Source organism: Bos mutus, chromosome 2 (assembly GCF_027580195.1).
Source record: "Bos mutus isolate GX-2022 chromosome 2, NWIPB_WYAK_1.1, whole genome shotgun sequence".
NCBI lineage: Eukaryota > Metazoa > Chordata > Mammalia > Artiodactyla > Bovidae > Bos > Bos mutus.
The window spans coordinates 117984801-118004633 of NC_091618.1; the positions used below are offsets into that span (position 1 = coordinate 117984801).

At 39.7% G+C, this 19833-nt stretch overlaps 1 protein-coding gene across 4 annotated transcripts in view; it reads right to left on the bottom strand.

Moving 5' to 3' along the window:
- CCDC141 (coiled-coil domain containing 141) overlaps positions 1-19833 on the bottom strand; it is a 227941-nt gene that overhangs the window by 20558 nt on the left and 187550 nt on the right. For all 4 annotated transcript variants that reach the window (XR_011461869.1, XM_070359081.1, XM_070359090.1 and 1 more), the window contains 5 exons: positions 18579-18728; positions 6815-6955; positions 5286-5474; positions 3755-3938; positions 70-182 (listed from right to left, as the gene is read on the bottom strand). Coding sequence is in view for 3 of the 4 variants with exons in the window: in XM_070359081.1 (XP_070215182.1) it covers positions 70-182; positions 3755-3938; positions 5286-5474; positions 6815-6955; positions 18579-18728 (777 nt within the window). In the remaining variant the exon portion in view is untranslated. The remainder of the gene's footprint in view (positions 1-69; positions 183-3754; positions 3939-5285; positions 5475-6814; positions 6956-18578; positions 18729-19833) is intronic.

Consider the following 19833-nt stretch of genomic DNA (forward strand, 5'->3'; position numbering starts at 1 on the left):
GAAGACACTTGATCCAGACATTTTAATTTCTATCTTTTAAACATACATATTCTGGTAAGAAGAAATTACCTTCAGCTTTTCTTCAAGCTCTGTGAGAGAGCTACATAATTCAGTGACAGATTCAAGAACTTCTTTGTGTTTGGCCACTATTTTCTCAGCATATTTCTGCCCTTCTTCAAAACCTGGGGAAAAGAAGGGTTAAAACCATTTTTAAAGGTCAAATCCTTAGCAGAAAAAAAAATCCCAGGCTAAACCCCATAAATTAATCCCATTAATTTATCCCAGTGTCTGACACTGGGCCTATAGATAGTAAGCACTTACTAAATACTTGTTGAATAGACAAAAGCATCATTGGAAAACCCAAGTATTCTAGAAAAATGGTTACATTTGCTGTACCATGTCCCAATTAATATTCATAAAGCTCCACTCTAACCTCTTTTCTCCTTTTCAAAACATTCAGCTGTTCTTCACTACTTAGAAAGCATACAGTCAAGGCCCTCTGTGATATGGTTTCGACCTGCCTCTCTCAAAAATACATCTCCATAATTCCTTCACATACTTAATATCTGACCAAACTGAACTAGCAACTTTTCTCTCAAAATCCCCACAGCCACTGACTATTCTTTCCTGTATGGGGAAAGGGTACCCATACCCCTGTCTCTGTGGGGATAAATCCTACTCACTCTTCAAGGTCTACCTCCAATGTCAAGATCTTTGTGGAAATATTCTTCATCTTTCCCAACTGGATTTTCCTCTCCCTACTGGAGTAATAATACAAGTATCTATTGTGTAGTGAGTGCATCTTATTTGCCTGTGGCTAGGCACTTTATACGGAGAAGGCAATGGCACCCCACTCCAGTACTCTTGCCTGGAAAATCCCATGGATGGAGGAGCCTGTTAGGCTGCAATCCACGGGGTTGCTAAGAGTCGGACACGACTGAGTGACTTCACTTTCACTTTTCACTTTCATGCATTGGAGAAGGAAATGGCAACCCACTCCAGTGTTCTTGCCTGGAGAATCCCAGGGACGGGGGAGCCTGGTGGGCTGCCGTCTATGGGGTCGCACAGAGTTGGACACAACTGAAGTGACTTAGCATAGCATAGCATAGGCACTTTATATGCATTAGCTAACAAAACCTTCCTCTAGAAGGTTCTACTGCATTGTCCAAATGAGGAATCCCAGGCTTAAAAGAGCTCTTCAGGTAACCCAGACAATAATTGAAAGAGCAGAAATTTAACTGGACTACTGGACTCCACAGCTCAGACTAAAATGGTATTGTACATTGTTATAGACTGAATTGTGTCCCACCTGCTGTTGCTGCTGCTGCTGCTAAGTCACTTCAGTCGTGTCCGACTCTGCGTGAACCCATAGACGGCAGCCCACCAGGCTCCCCTGTCCCTGGGATTCTCCAGGCAAGAACACTGGAGTGGGTTGCCATTTCCTTCTCCAATGCATGAAAGTGAAAAGTAAAAGTGAAGTCGCTCAGTCGTGTCCAACTCTCAGTGACCCCACGGACTGCAGCCCACCAGGCTCCTCCATCCATGGGATTCTCCAGGCAAGAGTACCGGAGTGGGGTGTCCCACCTAAAATTCATATATTGAAAACTCAACCTCCAGTATCTCAGAATGTAACATTATTTGGAGATGAGGTCTTTAAAGGGAGATAAAGTTAAAAATTGGCATCACAAGGGTGGGGTGCCAATTCATTATGATTGGTGTTCTTAAGAGAAGACTAGAGAACCTGGGGTGCTTGTGCACAGATGCCTATGTGAAGAGGGAGCAAGAAAAGAGAAGCCTTGGTAAAAACCAGCTCATTGAGTCCCTTGATCTTAGATTTCCAGCCTCTGGAACTTTGAAGAAATTAGTTTTTGTGATTTAAGCTACCCAGTATACGGTATTTTGTTATGGCAGTTCTAGCAAACACACATTTTAGACCTTTGTCACTGCATTTACCACATTGTGACTTCTAGGCAGACTGTGGATTCCTGAATGACGGAAATGGGTTGTATAGGTCTTTATATCAATCACAGCTCCATAGTATCACCTAATGGCAGAAAGTGAAGAGGAACTAAAGAACCTCTTGATAAAGGTGAAAGAGGAGAGTGAAAAAGCTGGCTTAAAACTCAACATTCAAAAAACTAAGATCATGGCATCCAGTCTCATCACTTCATGGTAAATTGATGGGGAAAAGTGGAAACAGTGGCAAACTTTATTTTCTTGGGCTCCAAAATCACTGCAGACAGTGACTGCAGCCTTGAAATTAAAAGACGCTTGCTCCTTGGAAGAAAAGCTGTGACAAACCTAGACAGAATATCAAAAAGCGGAGACATCACTTTGCTGACAAGGTCTGTATAGTGAAAGCTATGGTTTTTTCAGTAGTCATGTACGGATGTGAGAGTTGGACCATAAAGAAGGCTGAGCATCAAAGAACTGAAGCTTTTGAACTGTGGTGCTGGAGAAGACTCTTGAGAGTCCATTTGGACAGAAAGGAGATAAAATCAGTCAGTCCTAAAGGAAATCAACCCTGAATATTCATTGGCAGGACTGTTGCTAAAGCTGAAGCTGAAGCTCCAATACTTTGGCCACCTGATGTGAAGAGCCAATTCACTGGTAGTTTTCTTTAATTTTTCAATTCATATTTTATTATTTTTATGTATTTACCATTTCCTTTGGAAAATCATTACTAATTCATTCTCATTAATTTAGTATTAGCTAATGCAATAGATGCAATAGCCACATTTTTATGGCTATCCATGGAGAGTGAGTGCTTCATGTAACAAGAGAGACTATCCCTCTGGCAGCAGCTGTGGGCAGCCAAATGAAGCATCGTTGCTCCATCTTTTGGGGCTAGGTTTGCCCAGTCACTAGGAATTACTCTTGTTAATTACCTTGTAGTTAGCAGTGTCAAGGAATTCATGAAATTATTCTTCTTGCACCCTCAAGGACTGTCACCCTTGAACAGGCATTTTAAATGGGGACCTTCTTCACATGGAAAGGCTTTTCAGACCAACAGTCATGGAGAAGAGGAAAGCACAATCTGTGAGATGATGATTTGAATTCTCCCATTTATTCCACAGGGCTTCCCAGGTGGCTCAATGGTAAAGAATCTGCCTGCAGTGCAGGAGACACCAGAGACATGGGTTTGATCCCTGCACTGGGAAGATCCCCTGGAGGAGGAAATGGCAACCCACTCCAGTATTTTTGCCTGGAGAATCCCATGGGCAGAGGAGCCTGGTGGGCTACAGTTCATAGGGTTGCAAAGAGTCACACTGAGCACACACACACTATTTATTCCACAAATGAGAGGAAGACAAGGGAAGACCTTCCAGCCCTTTCTTATATCCACAAACCTTAATCCTCATAGAAACATGAGGACTGTAGACCTCAGTCTTAGCTTTCTACCTACTTCAAGGACTATGGGAGTTGTGTATAGTTTTGAGGACTCACTGCAATCGAAATTAGATTTCATTTTTGTCTACATAAGCTGAGTACTATTCTGGTTTTAATGGGGGAGAAAGGGAAGAGAGAAGGAGGGCTTACAAATGGTCATTAAAAATCCACATGCTTTCATCTCCTGCAGCCAGGAGTTCCTTCCTCTATTCCCTATTATTCACTTTTGCTCTTATCTTGAACCTTTTCCCAGAATAGGCTGGCGTAGTAAGGACCCTGAGGGCTTGCCATGCTCTGCTGTCTGCTAGGTTCACTAGAAATTCGTCCAGTGGTGAATCAATGGGTATCTTAACAGAGACTTCACCATATAAGCGCTGAGCGAGGTCACTGATCTCCTGGATCCTTTCTTCTTGCTGAGGCACTGAGGGTGTGATAAACTTTTTGAACTGCTGGTGGAGGATCTCCACTGCTTCCTTGGTCTTGCACTCTGTGGAATACTTTCCAACTCTTACGACTGTGGCACTTGCATCTTCATACCAAAAGTGACACTAAATTAAAATGGGAGAAATCACAGATTAAAGACACACTATCCTCCCAAATTTCTTCATTTTGCCCACTGAGGTAATTAATGTGAACTCTTTTTAAGTCCTAAGAAATGAAACATCACAGCATGACCATATACTTTTGCACTTGGAAATTAGAGTCAGATAAGAAAATATGGAAATCAATTTGATTTTTCTGCTTTCTTAGATTTGCCTGAAATATAATTCCTAAGAGAAAAGTTGCAGACTTACAAGAACAGGCATTCTAAAAAAAACCATATGGCACTAAAAAGAATCCAAATATCAGCTAAAGTAAGAAAAAGCTCAAACACACAAAATTCAGCCTATTTAATTGAAATCATTAACAATATATGGATAAAGTATTGCCCAAATAACACCTCAACAAATAAATTCTTTTAGGAATAAGATTTAGTCTGTAGATGGAGGAAATATCATTTGAAGAATAGCATTTGACCTTTTCTTGATAGAAAATAGTCATATTTTCAAAGCATAGTGGAGAATTGAGATAGTTTCTCACTAAAAATAAATAACTATGATGAAAGAAATGTGTCTGACCAAGGCCAGAAGCACTTATGCTGAGTGAGAAATAGAAACACATGACTGTTAGGAGTTGGCTTTAAATAAGTGCCATAGAAGTACAGCAAACCTATACATCAGATATGGAAGAATGATTATTTCAATCCCCCTAATGTGGTATTAAATCTAAAAGCTCTATTGCACTAGTGGGAAAGAGAGATGTTTTGTAACTCAGAATTATGGGCTACAAAAAATGCTCAAGAACTTCAAGTGTAGAGTTTCTTCACTATGAAGTGTGCAAATAATGACTTTAACTTGCCAAATTTCATATAATTTATGTATACTTTGCCATTTATCCTCTTGATAAAAATGAAATAATACCAATAAGAATTTTTATACATGAAAAATCCAATTAGCAACTTTCTCTCTAAACATTCTCAAATTCTGTGAAATAAGTCATTATTGATTATTTTAGCAGATATCCAACAGTTAATATAATTAACTCCATGATGATTAAACATCTTGAGTTGACGAGGTTGTGGAGAAATGAGAATTTCTCGTATGTTGCTGGTAAGAAGAGTTAAATTAGTAAAATCTTTCCAAAGAGCAAGTGGACAATACAATCAAAACCATGTAACATGTATCCCTTTGGTACAGCAATTCTGCATGAGGAAATTATCCTAAGGATATAATCATGAAAAGGAGCATGATGCACAAATTTAATGACAGTAATAGCTAATGCAGTGTTGTTCTAAGCAACAGAGAAATTTTTTTAAAAATTACAATACAGATAACATGACAACAAGAAGAGAATACCTCTTCTATCAACTCCTGGAGATGCTCGGTCAGGTCCAAATTCTTCCTGTAATCTGTTACAACTTTGTCAAATTCATCCACATGCTTCTGCAAATCCCTCATGGCTTCCAAAAGGATATTCACTTTATTATTTGGATAATTTAAGAAAGAAGTTTTATTCTCAACTTTTTCCATTTTCCTTTTCAAAGCCTGGGCAAAAAAAAAAAAAAATTTAATGACAGTCAGTTTTTATTTACTCAGCTAGTTAGTAATTAAATATTGAGGGAGAAACTTTGAAAAACTTTTACAGCTTCCTTCATTTAATATGTTAAAATCATAATTATTAAAACCCATTTTGGAAAGAATAGGTTTCCTTTCAGATAGTTTATTGACTCAGCATTCAGCAAATATAGAGAAAATTTACTCTATACCAGGATCTATTCCATAGTTTGAGAATGCTATGATTTTTTAAAAAAGAAAAAGACCATAAAATCAAATATTTTATTGTACTCAGCTCACTGTCTTCTGAGAAAGCAGTCAAATTAGCCAGCATAAGCAATAATCAGGAAAGGTATCAGGGCCTGCAGCGACAGTGGAAGAAGCTTCTGATATAGGTGGGTGCAAGGAAAGAAAAAGGGAGGCATAGGAGGGGTGTGCGTGTGTGTGTGTGTGTGTGTGTAGCAGGGAGAATGGTGCAAGGAAAGAAAAAGGGAGGCATAGGAGGTGTGTGCGTGTGTGTGTGTGTGTGTGTGTGTAGCAGGGAGAATGGTGCAAGGAAAGAAAAAGGGAGGCATAGGAGGTGTGTGCGTGTGTGTGTGTGTGTGTGTGTAGCAGGGAGAATGGTGCAAGGAAAGAAAAAGGGAGGCATAGGAGGTGTGTGCGTGTGTGTGTGTGTAGCAGGGAGAATGGTGCAAGGAAAGAAAAAGGGAGGCATAGGAGGTGTGTGTGCGTGTGTGTGTGTGTGTGTGTAGCAGGGAGAATGGTGCAAGGAAAGAAAAAGGGAGGCATAGGAGGTGTGTGCGTGTGTGTGTGTGTGTGCAGGGAGAATGGTGCAAGGAAAGAAAAAGGGAGGCATAGGAGGTGTGCGTGTGTGTGTGTGTGTGTGTGTAGGGGGAGAATGGTGCAAGGAAAGAAAAAGGGAGGTATAGGAGGTGTGTCGTGGTGTGTGTGTGTGTGTGTGTGTGTAGGGAGAATGGTGCAAGGAAAGAAAAAGGGAGGTATAGGAGGTGTGTGTGTGTGTGTGTGTGTGTGTGCAGGGAGAATGGTGCAAGGAAAGAAAAAGGGAGGCATGGAGGTGTGTGCTGGGAGCAATGAGGCTGGATAGGTCTGGCAGAGATCATTCTAGAGCTGCTTCAAGAGATAAATCAATAAATTATGTATTTTATGTGAAGCACCCAATTGTTATAAAAACTAAAACTATCTTTTCAGTTCTAATGGTATAAAAAAAGCCTAAGGGTTAGGCATTTAGAATTGAAATGCAAAATAATTTTGCAATAATTGTAGCACACACACACACACACACACACACACACAAAGTATCTTCTCATTACCTGTAGTTTTTCAGCATATATATCCACTTGTTGAATTTGATATTTGAGAGCTTTTAGATTTCGAGCTTTTTCATTTTTCTTAGTGTAATTAAACTTCAAATTGTTGAATTTCTTTTTTATTTCTTTGAATGATTCTTTGAGCTACAGTTCAATAAAAAGAAACCGGTGATTTCCTTAAAATGAGAACATTGATATTCATTTGCAGTGAATCAAGATGTCTGTACTTCAAAATCTTTACAACCTTTGAAATGTATTCAGAGTGATTTTAAATAGAAAGCAAGTCTGCTAAGTGAATATATAATGTGAATTTAAACATATTCCCCAAGTGTAGGTAATTATAAATTGTTCTCAGTATTTTTTGACTTGTAATTTATAATTAGGATTACAGTTATAGAACATCCTTTGGCCTTCAAACAAGAATGATTTTAATATGTGATAGATTTTTAACAACTCTATCTTATTTGTATTTATTTGACATTATTTTACAACTCATTCTAGTCTCTCTGTGCTAATATTTGTCTCAGATCCTTCCATATCCAGTGCTCTTACAGTTATCATGAAAAAACTTATTAAGTCTCCCAGGAGCTGTTCATGTTGCAGAGGTCAGTGGTGTGTTAATATTTAGCCCAATGAGGACATTAATGAGGTGGAAAAGGAGACCCAGTATGAGAGTCAGTAGGAAAAGGGCTGTATTTGTTCAAATCCAATTAAAAACTATTTTTCACGGACAGTTTCCAGAAGAGATTTACTTCTTAGATATAAATCATTAACTTCAGAGAGCCTTCAGAAATGGAATGTAAAGTGACAGTTGTTGCCTAGGGTGGCGACGCTAACTTGTGCATGAACAGAGTACGGGGCTGTACACTGAAAACAGGGCATAGATGATGACTCTCTTAAAAACAAACAGTTCAGCTCTATTGGTGAAGCAAAATTCTAAGCAGTCTAGTTCAATTAACTACACTGCTTTCTGGGCCCTTCTCCAGATTCAAGAAGGATAAACACATTGACAGGAAACTCACTCCATAATGTCAGCAAAGAGAAGTACAGAGAAAATATAAAGCATCTCAGATTATATGGGAGCATTTAACAGCCAAGAATGAACAATGTCATGGTTGATAAATTTGAGCTATGGCAAGAAGTCAGGAAAACATTAAAATTCTTTTCAGTGACAGCAAGTAAATTATTTGGGAGGGAATAAAGGTTGTGCACATGCTGGATTTTAGGTTTAAAATGCAGAAAAACTATCTGCCCGAGAAAATGCTCATCTTCTCAATTCTTATTTCAAATTCTGCATATTATAAAGACAAAATTTTGATACTTAACACTTTCTGAAAACTGCTGCTGCAGCTAAGTCGCTTCAGTTGTGTCTGACTGTGCGACCCCATAGACGGCAGCCCACCAGGCTCCTCCGTCCATGGGATTTTCCAGGCAAGAACACTGGAGTGGGTTGCTATTGCCTTCTCCACTTTCTGAAAAGAACAATCAATAAAGCCCTAATTGCATACATGGAAATTATTATACTGATTCAATTTTTGCATTTGCTATACCTATACTTTATTATACTGATTCAATTTTTGCATTTGCTATACCTATACTTCATCAGTGTTATTTATATGATAAATAAAAGTGTTGAGCATTAGCTTTAAATTACAAGCACAGAGACCACATAAAATATTCCAATTGATAAATCAATAATATTACAAAGGAGTGGAAAGAATTATAACTTCAAAATTTGAAAACTATTCCTCCATTAGAACTCAGAAAAATATTTAAAAGATAATATTCAGCTGATATGTTTACAAAATAAACAATTCATATTTAAATTTTTTGACAGTGGATGTGTTAAAATGTGTGTGTTTGATATCAGTGGGAAAGCACAAATGAGGACAATTTTATGAGGTTAAGATATGAAGAGATAGTAGAACAACAATGTGAACGCCCTGAAATCACTTATATGTACTCCTAAAAGGGTTAAGATGGTAAACTTTATGTTATGTGCCATTCACTACAGTTAAAAATATAATTTTTATTTGTAATAACAATAAATAAAATAAAATAAAAAGAAAGGAAAAATATGTACAGTCACTAACATGTATCCATCAGAAAAAAAAATTTTATATTCTTTTTTTCCCATGACTGTACCATAACATATATTATAGACTTCAGTCTGGACAAAGGAAGAGGGACTCTGTCATCAACCTGATAACCACTGAGTTATGCCCACTTGTTTAAATGGGAAAAAAAATCAACATCTATTTGAAAACTGTGATAAATGAAGAAAAGCTGAGCCTTAACCTTTTAATTCTAAGTGATGACATTTAAAGTTTACCTTGGATTAAGAAGTTTGAGGCTGATAAATGATAAGTGCAATTTTATTTCTGTTTGCCTTAGAATGTATGTACTTTCACTGAAGATGATTTATAAGGCCAAAGAATGTTCATGGTGAAATGGGATCAGTTTCTTTCTGACATATGATCTCCTTTGACAAACTTGCTGGCCCTTCTCTCTTTTGGTCCCACTGGAAATCCATTTAAATCCTGAACCTTTCCCAGCTCAAATTCAGGACTATTGCAGATACAAGTTGAAGGCAGCAAGCATGAATTACCTACAGCAACCAGATTTTCAGAAAAAAATCTAGCCATGTCTCATTTTCTTACCTGCACATTCTAATATGAAAAGTTAACTTCCCATCTAATACCCATATAACTTGTTTATATATATATTTTTTAAAAAAACTGAATGCCATGGTTGCTCGGCTATGGTATCATTGTTCATGCATGCAGCTGTTTTAAACTTTAGTTAGCTGATCAACAATGGGGAATGGTGGAGATGGCCAAGACAACTGCTCAACCAGAGCACAGAAAGAAGGAAAACCACCCAAACCTTGGGGCAAGGATAAGTTTACCCTATTCAAAATCTTTAAATGTTGTTATAATTTGTATTGATAAAATTTATGAAAGTCTTAAGAAAATCAGGAGAAAGATCCTTTTTCAAATGCACAGTGTGATTTTCCTATCTTTCCACTTGTCCAGCTCCTCCATAGTTGCCGTAGAATATAGCTGTAATTAGGAAAAAAATCATTAAGACTTAAACCTGCAGTTCTTTTGAAACTAACATAATGAGCATCTTCACCAAATTTCCCAGGGAGCAGAAAACTTCTCTCAGGGTTAGACATAAACAAAACTTCTTAGGGAAGAAGCAAAAGGGAACAAAATGGGGAACAAAGAGGCTGGCTTGCTATTTTAGTCTTGACGAAGCTGGCTGAGGCTACTTTGGCACAAGGATGCATTATTTGTGAGTCTGTTGTTGGCAAGGCCACTTTATGTGCGGGACATGGGACATTTTAAAACTAAGACAATGTCTTTAAAACAAAAGCCTTTCATTAGAACGATGGCACATGACTAGCCAGAAGCAAAAATACAAAACAAGTAGTTCATTTCTCTTAATGTCCATTTCATGAGCTTTATTTTTTGCCCACCATTTTTGCCTACTCCAGAAAAAAAAAAAAAAAAAGTTTTCTGATGCTCATTTTCAGTAACAGAAAGAAGGCTCTAATGTTATAACACCCCAGGGATGCTTCATTTGAAATGAAGTGGCCCCAAACTCCTAATTTAACCCGAGTGACTAGCTACAATTATTAATGGTAACTTTAACTTTAGTTCTGGAGAGATTTCAGGACCAGACTTTCTTGGCCTCCTCCTGTTCAGCAACCACATGACTGTCTTCCTGCGCTTACGACCAGTCTTGCAGAAGCAGAAAGTGGGGCAGCTTGGAAAGAGGAGACAAGTGCTCCATTTCACATTTGCAGGTGGCAGCATTTCTCAGTAACAGCTATTCATCCACGCTGCAAGTTTTGTGTGCTCACAATATACTTACATTTGATTTTCTGAACATGATAACCATGATTTGAAAAGTTCAGCTTTTTATCTTCTACAGTAAGAAGAGTAGTTTTGCAGCTGTGAAACACCAAACTTCCAACAGATTTTAACCCAATGGAATGGACATTTCAGAACAAATTGTAGTCTTTTCTATCCTCTTATAAATGCCAACTAAATGGACTCACATTGGGGCCTAGTGATGAGCAGTTGTGATTGTGAAGGCCCTTGGGCTTTAAGTTGCCCAAACTATTAGTTTCCTAAGGACTGTTGTGTTCTGTGGCTTGGCAGACAGTAGTCATATAGTAATATTAGTTGAATGATGATAATTTAGTTTTTCCTTAAAATGATGAATTAAGATCATCAATCTGAAAAATAGTAATTACCTGCACTATTCCATAGTGCTGCCTCATCTATGCCCTCTTTTTCTGCTTCCTTTCCTGCCAGTTGGTGGCTGCCCATAGTCATTTGTCAAAAGCAAAAAACACACAATGTCAGAGGGTTTCCCTGGTGGCTCAGTGGTAAAGAACCCGCCTGCCAATGCAGGAGACGTGGGTTTGATCCCTGGTTCAGGAAGATCCCCTGGAGAAGGAAACAGCACCCCACTCTAGTATTTTTGCCTGGGAAATCCCATGGACAGACAACCCTGGTGGGCTACAGTGCATGGGGACACACAGAGTCCGACATGACTTAGCGACTAAACAAAAACAATGTAAGGAAAGGAGAACATCAAGGCTGTATATTGTCATCCTGCTTATTTAACTTATATGCAGAGTTCAGTTCAGTTCAGTTCATTTCAGTTGCTCAGTCGTGTCTGACTCTTTGCGACCCCATGAACTGCAACACGCCAGGCCTCCCTGTCCATCACCAACTCCCAGAGTTTACCCAAACTCACGTCCATTAAGTTGGTGATGCCATCTAACCATCTCATCCTCTGTCGTCCCCTTCTACTCCTGCCTTCAATCTTTCCCAACATCAGGGTTTTTTTTTTTTCAAATGAGTCAGCTCTTTGCATCAGGTGGCCAAAATATTGGAGTTTCAGGTTGAACGTCAGTCCTTCCAATGAACAACCAGGACTGATTTCCTTTAGGATGGACTGCTACATCTCATGATGTACTCTGCATATAAGTTAAATAAGCAGGGTGATAATATACAGCCTTGACGTACTCCTTTTCCTATTTGGAACCAGTCTGTTGTTCCATGTCCAGTTCTAACTGTTGCTTCCTGACCTGCATACAGGTTTCTCAAAAGGCAGGTCAGGCAGGTCAGGTGTATGCAGAGTACATCATGAGAAACGCTGGGCTGGATGAACCACAAGCTGGAATCAAGATTGCGGGAGAAATATCAATAACCTCAGATATGCAGATGACACCACCCTTATGGCAGAAAGCAAAGAAGAACTAAAGAGCCTCTTGATGAAAGTGAAAGAGGAGAGTGAAAAAGTTTGCATAAAGCTCAACATTCAGAAAACTAAGATTGTGGCATCCAGTCCCATCACTTCATGGCAAATAGATGGGGAAACAGTGGCTGACTTTATTTTTGGGGGCTCCAAAATCACTACATTTGAAAAGACCCTGATGCTGGGAAAGATTGAAGGTGGAAGGAGAAGGGGACGACAGAGGATGAAATGGTTGGATGGCATCACTGACTCAGTGGACATGAGTTTGGGTAAACTCTGTGAGTTGGTGATGGACAGGAAAGCCTGGCATGCTGCGGTCCATGGAGTCATAAAGAGTCGGACACGACTGAGCGACTGAACTGAACTGAGTGTTATTCATTGTGTATGTATCTATGGCAGCAGCATTCCTGTATTCTAACTTATTGCTGCTAATCTGCCTTATCTCCTTGGAACTAAATGACAGAAGAATAAAAGAATGTGTGTAACTGGAACAAGAAACTATGACATATGGAATACATACAAACATACATACATATATATTAATATATGTGTGTGTGCATATATACATATGTATATGTATATGTATGTATATGTGTGTGTGTGTGTATATATATCATTACTTTCCTGATGGGTAAGATGTTGGTACAGTGTAAAAATTTCAGGCTGAGGTAACATAATTATATGAAAACTTCTGTTTGCAAAATTTACTTTGGGAAAATGAATACCAACCCAATTGTGTCATTACTGTTCTTCTCTGCAAGGTAATTGTTTGTGACCCATAATGAGATTCCAGTGACAAATTTCCATTAACATAATGTAAACGTAAAGGAAATTTTTTGGTCAGGTTGCAAGAAGAAAACACATTTAATATTAAGTTATTAAATTTCTAGAAAGTGTAAAGAATAAGGAACTGATGATGTTCTGTCATGTAATAAGGCAAAGTACATCTATAATGCTTTGTGTATTAACAACTTATTTATACTGCCAGGCAAGAAAATGTATAGTGAGATTTAACATTCATGCATACAAATATATGAGTGGAAAAAACCTCCACAAAATCTGGCAGTATGAAGGTTGTGTTTTTTAGTAGACAGTTCAAAGTCAGTGAAACTTCAAGAAGCACTTTAAATGCATTGGAAGCAAAATATTGAGTTTCAAAATCAACTAAAAAAATCTAATGCTCGGTCTACTTCTCTGAAGGGGTACCTGACTATATTTTTTTATGTAAAAAAATTATTGTAATATATTGATTTATGGTAAAGCATCTGCCTGCAGTGCAGGAGACCTAGGTTTGACCCTGGGTTCAATCCCTCGGTTGGGAAGATCCCCTGGAGAAGGAAATGGCAACCCACTCCAGTACTCTTGCCTGGAAAATCCCATGGACAGAGGAGCCTGTAGGCTGCAGTCCATGGTGTAGCTAGGAGTCAGACATGACTGAGCGGCTTCACTTTCACTTTTCACTTTCATGCATTGGAGAAGGAAATGGCACCCCACTCCAGTACTCTTGCCTGGAGAACCCCAGGGACGGGGGAGCCTGGTGGGCTGCCATCTCTGGGGTCACACAGAGTTGGACACAACTGAAGCAACTTGGCAGCAGCTGGGAAAATTAGTCAACCATCTGTAAAAGAATGAAACTAGAACACTTTCTAACACCATACACAAAAATAAACTCAAAATGGATTAAAGATCTAAATTTAAGACCAGAAACTATTAAACTCCTAGAGGAAAACATAGGCAGAACACTCTCTGACATAAATCACAGCAAGATCCTCTATGACCCACCTCCCAGAGTAAATGGAAATAAAAGCAAAAATAAACGGGACCTAATTAAACTTAAAAGCTTTTGCACAGCGAAAGAAACTAAAAGCAAGGTGAAAAGACAGACGTCAGAATGGAAGAAAATAATAGGAAACGAAGCAATTGACAAATAATTAATCTCAAAAATATCCAAGCAGCTCATGCAGCTCAATACCAGAAAAATAAATGACCCAATCAAAAAAACGGGCCAAAGAACTAATTTCTCCAAAAAAGATGTACAGATGGCTAACAAATCACATGAAAAGATGATCAACATCACTCATTATCAGAGAAGTGAAGTCGCTCAGTCGTGTCTGACTCTTTGCGACCCCATGGACTGTAGCTTACAAGGCTCCTCTGTCCATGGAACTTTCCAGGCAACAGTACTGGAGTGGGTTGCCATTTCCTTCTCCAGGGGATCTTCCCACCCAGGGATTGAACCCAGGTCTCCCGCCTTGCAGGCAGAGGCTTTACCGTCTGAGCCACCAGGGAAGAGATAATGCAAATCAAAACCATAATGAGATACCATCTCACACCAGTCAGAATGGCTGCTATCAAAAAGTCTACAAACAATAAATGCTGGAGAGAGTGTGGAGAAAAGGGAACCCTCTGACATTGTTGGTAGGAATGCAAACTAGTACAGCCACTATAGAGAACAGTGTGGAGATTTCTTTAAAAACTGGAAATAGAACTGCTATATGACCCAACAATCCCACTGCTGGGCATATGCATGGAGGAAACCAGAATTGAAAGAGACACGTGTACCCCAATGTTAATCCCAGCACTGTTTACAATAGCTAGGACATGGAAGCAACCTAGATGTCCATTGACAGAAGAATGGATAAAAATGTTGTGGTACATATACACAATAGAATATTACTCAGCTATTAGAAAGAATGCATTTGAGTCAGTTCTAATGAGGTAGATGAAACTGGAGTCTATTACACAGAGTGAAGTAAGTCAGAAAGAACAACACCAATACAGTATGCTGCTGCTGCTGGTGATGCTAAGTCGCTTCAGTCGTGTCCGACTCTGTGCGACCCCATAGACGGCAGCCCACCAGGCTCCGCCATCCCTGGGATTCTCCAGGCAAGAACACTGGAGTGGGTTGCCATTTCCTTCTCCAATGCATGAAAGTGAAAAGTGAAAGTGAAGTCGCTCAGTCGTGTCTGACTCTTTGTGACCCCATGGACTGCAGCCTACCAGGCTCCTCCGTCCATGGGATTTTCCAGGCAAGAGTACTGGAGTGGGGTGCCATTGCCTTCTCCACAATATAGTATATTAACACATATATATGGAATCTAGAAAGATGGTAATGACGACCCTATATACAAGACAGCAAAAGAGACACAGATATAAAGAACAGACTTTTGGACTCTGTGGGAGAATGTGAGGGTGGGATGACGTGAGAGAATAGCATTGAAACATGTATGTTACCATATGTGAATAGATGACCAGTCCAAGTTCGACGCATGATACAGGGCACTCAAAGCTGGTGCACTGGGACAACTCAGAGGGATAGGATGGGAGGGAGGGGGAAGTGGTGTTCAGAACTGGGGGGACACATGTACACCGTGGCTGATTCATGTCAATGTGAGGCAAAATCCACCACAACATTGGAAAGCAGTAGCCTCCAGTTAAAATAAATGAATCAATAAAGAAATAATCACAGAGGTTGGGCTAAAATATTCTCATCTCAAAGTTGTATATGACTTATAACAAACTTTTATATAAATATTTTAATATATTAATTCCTGAATAAGAACCTACTGTATAGCACTGGGAACTCTCCTTAACACTCTTTAATGACCTATAGTGGAACATAATCTAAAAAGAGTGGAGATATATATATATATATATATATATATATATATATATATATATATGTATACCTGATACAGTTAGTACAGCAGAAACTAATACAACATTGTAAATCAACTATGCTTCAATAAAAAATAATTTTGGATGGCATCACCGACTCGATGGACATGAGTTTGGGTGAACTCCGGGAGTTGGTGATGGACAGGGAGGCCTGGCGTGCTGCAATTCATGGGGTCGCAATGAGTCGGACATGACTGAGCAACTGAACTGAACTGAACTGAAAGGGAAATGATCTCTGATTAAATAAAAACTTCATTTAGTACAGTTTCATAAAATAATTATAAATTGAATATTGTTTGTAAAGGAATAACATCAAATCAGCCAGAGAGATAAATACATCATGTTTTGAATTAGGTTTTGTGAGTAGACAGATTAAAATTCTATTTTAAATATAAAGTTTGTTAAAATAAGTGCTTTTGTATTCAATAGAGAAAAAAAGAAAAGAAAGGAGACAGGCCAAAACTTTTTAAGGTCCTTTAAACATGAAACTGTAACTAGTATCAAGCATGAGTTGGATGTGAAGTAGAAGCAAATGAGAAGAATCACTCTGTTAATATTTAAGAACATGTTGTAGGGATATCTGATTCCTAAATCAAACCCACACGTATCTGGTTTCTCGTTCTTGTTCTGGTACAGACAATCCCAGGCGTCCTTGCTATGACTGGAAGGGCCATCTGTCTTCCCAGCCCGCTGGCTTCCAGCACAGGGTCATGACGAGGCAGCCTGTAAATAGAACCACTATCGGAAGGGCCTGAACCACTGTGGGGAGACCCATGTCCAAAAAGGCCACGGCGCTTCAGGAAGAGGGACGCTGAGCCGCAGGCAGCCAGGAATAACCTTTAGCTTGCTCTCTTCTGCTTTCAATAAAACAGGGCTGAACATCACAGTAGAGACAGATTTTCAGTAAGAAAAGTTTACAAATATTTTTTTTTTTTTAAGGAAGAGGAGGAAGATGTAAGCGAAGAAAGAAAACAATTTCAGGACAAGGTAGTAAAAAAATCATTTCCATGACTATGAATCTAAATTTTACAGCCTTGGGGAGAATCAAGGTTGTTTTTCTTAACAAGATCTGGCTGAAGTGTTGCTAACTGCAGGACGTGACCTGGAAGAGGCCATTCTACTCAGAGGACAGGCTACACCAGGTGTTTAACTCTGAGTGAATAAAGAGTCTCTGGCCCACAGTGGCTCCTGGAACACATACTGGGAGCAGAAACTCCACAGTCCCGTGGCACATTGCTCCACTGAAAATCCGGTGATGCTAGTTTTCCTCCTGCTGAATGGGATCCAAGTGCCCTCTCCTGCTCTCTCCCCCTCTTGCTTTCCTTCCAGTCCTGCTCCTTTCTTGCATTTGCCTTTGGCCAAAAAGGGCTTGACGACAACCCAGGTTTACTCATACTTCAGTCTATGCTCTGATGTTGACAACAGTTGATACTCACTGAGCTGAAATTGTGTAACTTGGGCATAAGCAGAACAATCAAGGAGTTTTACTACTTCTTTTCCCCTCCACTCACTTGGGCTTGAGATTAAAGGACTTATGTCTTGTTTTCAAAAGAGATAAGTCTAGAATTATGGTACCTTCTGTCCTGCTGTCAGTTCCAGTAAGGAACCGGGGCCTATGCTATCCTTTATTTTTCTCCTAAAACAAGTAAACCTTTGTACGGAAAAGTTTCACCAGGGGAGGGTGGTGCTGTAGTTCAGTGTGTGTCTTAGGGAGGCAGGTGGGTAGAATTGAGAGAGAGGAGGTGGAATTGAGAGATGTATGGAGAGAGGACAGAGAAGGCGATGGCACCCCACTCCAGTACTCTTGCCTGGAAAATCCCATGGACGGAGGAGCCTGGTGGGCTGAAGTCCATGGGGTCGCTGAAGGTCGGACATGACTGAGCAACTTCACTTTCACTTTTCACTTTCATGCATTGGAGAAGGAAATGGCAACCCACTCCAGTGTTCTTGCCTGGAGAATCCCAGGGACGGGGGAGCCTGGTGGGCTGCCATCTATGGGGTTGCACAGAGTCAGACACGACTGAAGTGACTTAGCAGCAGCAGCCAGCCGATGGGAATTTGCTGTATGACTCAGGGAACTCAAACAGAGGACTTTGTGAACAGAGGCTTTGTGAGCATCTAGAAAGGTGGGGTGGGGAGGGGGATGGGAGGGAGGTTCAGGAGGGAGGGGACATGGGTGTACCAATGGCTGATTCTTATTGATGTATGACAGAAAACCACAAAATTCTGTAAAGCAAATATCCTTCAATTAAAAAAATAAAGTGTCAAACAATAAAAACAATAAAAAAATGAAGATACCTTTCACCTGTTATTTCTTTTTCTCTAGGAGTTGCTTTACCAGAGAAGCCACTCGGTTTGACTAAATATGAAAGCAGCCACTTGACTTTAGTGATAATACTTTGTAACCTCTGAGGCAACAAGCTTGCTCCCCTGACCCTTCATCATGAGTCAGTGGAACTTAAATAGCCTCTCAGCAGGCCGGAGCTGGCTGCACCAGGAAGGTGTCACCCTTCTGCCCTGATGAGCTATATCCACTCAAGCAAAACTACTGCGATAAGGGTTTGGGGTGGGTGGGGAGGAGCAAGCAAAAAACCGTAATACTACATTCCAGGGTTTATACACTGACAACATACTGACATCAACAGTTTGGGGAGTTTAAAGTGTACTCTGTACTCAACCTTTCTGAGCCCTGAGGCTACTGCTTGGTAGATTAAAAGGTCAAGGGTAAAAAGAAAGTCTCCTGATTTATTGTGTGTGTGTGCATGTGTGTGCACACGCGTGTGTGTGCGTGTGTGTGTGTGTGTGTTCCCACCTCGCCTATCTCATCCCTTGTAATGCAGAACTCCAGGCTGCGGGTCAGGGCCCGCTCATGGTCCTCGGTCTGGGCTCGCCAGGTCAGACAGTCCCCTTCAAGCATGTCCAGCTGTTGCTGCAGGTTCTTTGCAGAAACGTTAGAGCAGTTCTGAAAATGAAAGAGAAGTGAAAGTGATGAAGGGAATGGGCAAAACGGCAATGAGAACAACATGCTATTTACCTGCATTGTGAAACTCATAAATGACAATAAAGAAAATAAGCTCCTGATTTACCTTAAACTTCTTTGATTTCAGAAGGAAGCCAGACACCAATATCCAATGTTGTGAAAGACAAACTTACATTTTTAGTTCCGAAACTTGAGTTTTGAAGAGTTGCTCATCATACCCAATGCCTCAGAGACACCATTCAATGTAAGGTATAATTTTTACTTCAAAAGGCATAAAATATGCATTAGAAACATTTGGCTTCTACACTGTAATTTTCTTGTCAACTTGAGGTTAGCCTCAGGTTCATTATGCAAGTGCTCCCATCTCTACTCCGTGCAGGGGCTCCTGAAGTTAAAGCCAGACGTGAATTGGAGAACAATTTACACTATTTGTGCAAAGTGAGACGTCTTCCTTGCTCTTTTCTTTTAAAAATAAATCTACTAATGAAACAAAACTCTTTAAAAGAAAGCTCCTTCTTGGGGAAAACAGAGTCTATTAACAGCGACAGAAATTTTGTATTTCTTTCAGATTAACAAAAATCCTTTAGGTTTACTGCATTCCATATAATTTGGGAGATCAAACCAGTCAATCCTAAAGGAAATCAACCCTGAATATTCATTGGAAGGACTGATGCTGAAGCTGAAGCTCCAACACTTTTGCCACCTCATGTGAAGAGTCGACTCATTGGAAAAAACCCTGATTCTGGGAAAGACTGAAGGCAGGAGGAGAAGGGGATGACAGAGGACAGGATGACTGGATGGCATCACCGACTCAATGCCCATGAGTCTGAGCAAAGTCCAGGAGATAGTGAAGGACAGGGAAGCCTGGAGTGTTTGTAGTCCATGGGGTCACAAAGAATCGGACATGACTAAGTGACCGAACAACAATAACATAGTTTAGTAGATATCATAAATGAACTTTAAAATAAAATTATCCATTATGATTTTTATTAATGTTATATGTATTGGATAGAATTAACGTAATCTTTTCTTCCCTCAAATCCTCAAATTAAGAATTTGAAGAAGGAGTTTTTGTTTTATTTTTATA